Source organism: Nematolebias whitei, chromosome 4 (genome assembly GCF_014905685.2).
Source record: "Nematolebias whitei isolate Nwh7 chromosome 4, NemWhi1, whole genome shotgun sequence".
Classification (NCBI taxonomy): domain Eukaryota; kingdom Metazoa; phylum Chordata; class Actinopteri; order Cyprinodontiformes; family Rivulidae; genus Nematolebias; species Nematolebias whitei.
Window position 1 is genome coordinate 24,792,884 of NC_056501.1, and position 3,838 is coordinate 24,796,721.

General features: G+C 36.1%; 1 protein-coding gene across 1 annotated transcript; it reads left to right on the top strand.

Moving 5' to 3' along the window:
- The first annotated feature begins 557 nt into the window (after positions 1-557).
- Positions 558-2,279, top strand: glod5 (glyoxalase domain containing 5). Its single transcript, XM_037675350.1, has 4 exons — positions 558-630; positions 987-1,142; positions 1,866-2,021; positions 2,136-2,279. Exons 1-4 carry the CDS (start codon positions 574-576, stop codon positions 2,277-2,279), a joined length of 513 nt encoding a protein of 170 aa, XP_037531278.1. The 5' UTR covers positions 558-573.
- Positions 2,280-3,838: the final 1,559 nt, after the last annotated feature.

A 3,838-nucleotide genomic window follows, 5' to 3' on the forward strand; every position in this document is an offset into this window, starting at 1 on the left:
AAATTTCCTATACTGCTTTTTTTTTTTTTTTTAAATCAATCTTTAAAACGTTTTTTTTTTTTTTTAACTGAAGGATATTGGGGGCCTGATAGAGATTGTCCAAGGGCCACTTTTGGCCCTCGGGCCTTAATTGCCCACTGTTGTAGATAAAGTGGTGGTGTGTTTGGGGGCCTTCCTGAATTCTTCACTCAACCTTTATTTATACAGTTTAATCCCATGGAGCATCTGGGACTGTTACAAAAGAGACCAGATTTTAACAAAGAGTGATGATAACTGTGGACAAAAAAAACAATAGACAACCATAAAAGGATGCATACAAATTGAGAATAACAATATTAAATATTAAAAAAGGTGAAAAAACCCCAGCTTGTACAATTTATAGTTAGTAAAAGACATATCCTTGAGAAAAAAACCTTGAAGTATTTTTACTTTTTTTTTTTTGTAGAAAAAGGTTATGACTCGTATAGTCGTATTCTTTCCAAAGATAAAAATTATTATTATTATTATTTATATATATATAATAAAAAAAAAAGTACCGACAGACCCTGAACGCACCATACCGATAATTCAAGGATGGCGCTCCGGGCTGCTTGTAGTCGTTTGTCGCATTTTCAGAAAACTTGTTATAAGGTAAACCAACTCAAATGTAATTTTAACTAGTATTTACGCATATATATTTGTTAAATATATGTAACATCTCGGAACGTTGTAAAGTATGCGTGACTTCCGTGTCCTCGCCACGATATTTGAAAGCTGACAAAAGATGGTCAAAGTGGCCCAGTTTTCTGCTGCGGACCGAAAGTAGGTGCTTTATCTCCGCAGATCTTCATGTTGCTAATTACAACACCCGTATTTATGGTAAAATCAATGACATATTTACGTCATTGGTTTCAATGATACGCGGCTCATATTAAGGATGATGTAGCGCAGTTTCACCACTGGGCGGCGCTGTTTCACCGTGTAATTATTCATTCTGTGTCTTGCAGGGTTTTCTCATTCAGCCCAGACTGGGGGTCAGGTCTGAAGCGGCCTGTCCAGTTGAAGTGAGCCGTCTCGATCATTTGGTGCTGACGGTGAAAAGTGTCCCCGACACAATCAACTTTTACACCTCAGTTCTTGGTATGGAAGTTGTTACTTTTAGGGTAAGTGTCAACTCGTTCAAGCTCATTGCAAAGTAAGATTAATGCTGATTTTGGTTTATAATCATTAAGAAATTACCAGTAATTGAAGTGCTTTATTTCTGTGGCAATATAAAAGTTGACCACTAGATGGCAGGCTTTGATTGTCAACCACCTGGTAAAATACTTCTTCAATGTGGAGAGCCATTTCATTCAAAATTCAATAAGTAGTGTTATTTAAAAATTATTAATAAATATTCCATTAAATAAATAAATGTACCCATGAAATAAAACATTTAAATAGAAATGTTTAGTTTTTTCCCCCCAAGATTTATTTTTTTATTAATTTCAAGATTTTTATTTTTTTTTCAAGATTAATTAATTTAATAATGGAGTTTCATTTTGTAACACCCAGCACCCGCATTTGAATATAAGAACATGAAATAAAAAAGAGCTTAAAATGAAAAGTGGGGTTAGAAAAATAAAAGCCCCTGAAATTTGTAAAGAAGCTTTACAAAATAAAAGTGTCACAAAATAAAAATAAAAAAAATCTTGGGAATAAACTAAACATTTCTATTTAAATGTTTTATTTCATGGGAACAGTTATTTATTTAATGGAATATTTATTAATAATTTTTTAAATAACACTTATTTATTGAATTTTGAATGAAATGGCTCTCCATAATCCAGCATCTGCTATATTAAAGATTTGTTTTGCTTTAATAGAGTTCCTGTTTGCATTTTCAGGGAAACCGTAAGGCTCTTAGTTTCGGTCAGCAGAAGTTTAATCTTCACCAGCTGGGCCAAGAGTTTGAACCAAAAGCCAAGCATCCAACTGCAGGATCTGCAGATCTGTGCCTCGTCACTAAAACCCACCTGTCTTCAGTGGCTGCTCATCTGAAGGTATTTATGAGCAAAACTGTGTTCAGTTCACCTCGTCTGGACTTTTATAATTCAGAAAACAAATCAGAGGTGGGTGAAATGAAAGCTTAGTGTCAGTTGTCCTCTCCTCTGCAGGATTGTGGCGTTGAGATTGAAGAGGGCCCTGTAGAAAGGACCGGGGCCATGGGGCCCATCACCTCGCTGTACTTTAGAGATCCTGACCTCAACCTCATCGAAGTGTCCAACTACAGCCAGTCGACAGCAGATGATTCTTCTTGAAACTTGTTTTCAAGCTTCAAAAATACACCCTGCAGCACAAACTAATGTTTTCACTGTGAAATGCTAAAACCAAAATGACTGTAATTAAAATCATTTGAGGCAGATTACATCATCCGGGTGTTGGAGTACTGCTCCGTTTTTTTGTCTGTTTTATTTAGAAATGTGCAGAGAGACTAATCTGTGTTCAGAAACATTCATTTTCAGGATGAAAATAAAGTGCCTTTCCATGTACCAGCAACTGATTTAAAATAAAATGTCAGTACCACCTTTCATTATGCTGTCACATGACGAAAACGACGAGCAAATAAAAACCTCGATCCTAGCTCCTTTGATTGTGCGGTGTCAAGACAGATCAGACGGTTGGCAAAGAAATCAAAACACCACATATATTCACATTGCAGTCGTTTCTTTAAAAAGCTGTCTGTTGTATGTCTACACAACACTGGTTTTAGTGGCTAAAACAAACGAACATTCCTCTGCAAATGATCCCTGACCTGAAAATATGAGCAGAGAAGCAGCCGAAGTCTTTGGTTGTTCAGAAGCAAAATGTGGAGAAATAAGGAGTGTTTAAAACCTCTTGCACAGTGCTGTAAGAGTTCAAGACTAGACCCACATTTTCAGTATTAATAAATAAATTCATGTTTCATGCTACACACTTAATCAGGCACACTATGGTAAAGAAATACACACAAATGGATGTCAGTGTAACACAAGCACCCTCTGAGGCTGTCATAAAATGTTTAAAAGATGAAACTGCCTCTTTTCGCTCATAATATCTTCCTTAAATTTGTTTAAAGTATGGCCTCTAGTTTTATTTGCTTTATTTCTTTAAAATGTTTTAGCTTCTGCAACATTTTATTTGTCCACCGTCTTGGAACCAAAACGGAAATTGGAAATACACTCCGTCCATCTGTCTGTCCATCTTTCATCCGTTTGTGCATGATAACCAGAAATAAAAGATTGAGTTACTGACATCCTTTTGTGTGTGTGGCTGCAAAAAAAAAAGTTCCATTCAAAAATTGGGTTGCCAGGTCAAAATCCAAGATGGCAACCACTAGACCTGTCACGATAACAAACTTTTCTGGGTGATTAATTGTCTCAGAAATTATTGCGATAAACAATAATATTGTTTGAAATTTGACAAATATATTGTCAAACTTGAGAAGAAATGTTAGTTAATTTTTGTGTGTAGTACCATTTTTTGACCACTGGATGACAGTATAAGACTGTTCGAACAGAAGGATGGCTAGTGAGGGAGCGAGCAGCGTGTCTCGTTAAGAAAAATGGGTGGAAGGCCCCTTGACGTGACATGGGCTGTCTCTCCTTCCTTGTTTTCAATTTTCAAAATGGCGGACGCTCGGTGTGGTTTGCGCTTTTTAGTATAGCATTTTTCACACAAAGCTTTTAATAATAATAATAAAAACAAAATCAGTAAACAAGTTCTCAGCTTCTTTTTGCAGGAAAAAAACAACAACTTTTTACATGAAGGCACAGGTTTCAACCGTGAATTTTGGAGCTTTGACAAGACGGAGAGTTTTTCCCGAGGTCGGCCTGTTAGC

What these genes read in the sequence shown, in the direction of transcription:
- glod5 (XM_037675350.1), top strand. Translation starts at nt 574, where the DNA reads ATGGCGCTCCGGGCTGCTTGTAGTCGTTTGTCGCATTTTCAGAAAACT. An exon ending in TGGAAGTTGTTACTTTTAGG is followed by an intron (nt 1,143 to 1,865) that starts GTAAGTGTCAAC and finishes TTGCATTTTCAG; the next exon opens with GGAAACCGTAAGGCTCTTAG. An exon ending in CAGTGGCTGCTCATCTGAAG is followed by an intron (nt 2,022 to 2,135) that starts GTATTTATGAGC and finishes TCTCCTCTGCAG; the next exon opens with GATTGTGGCGTTGAGATTGA.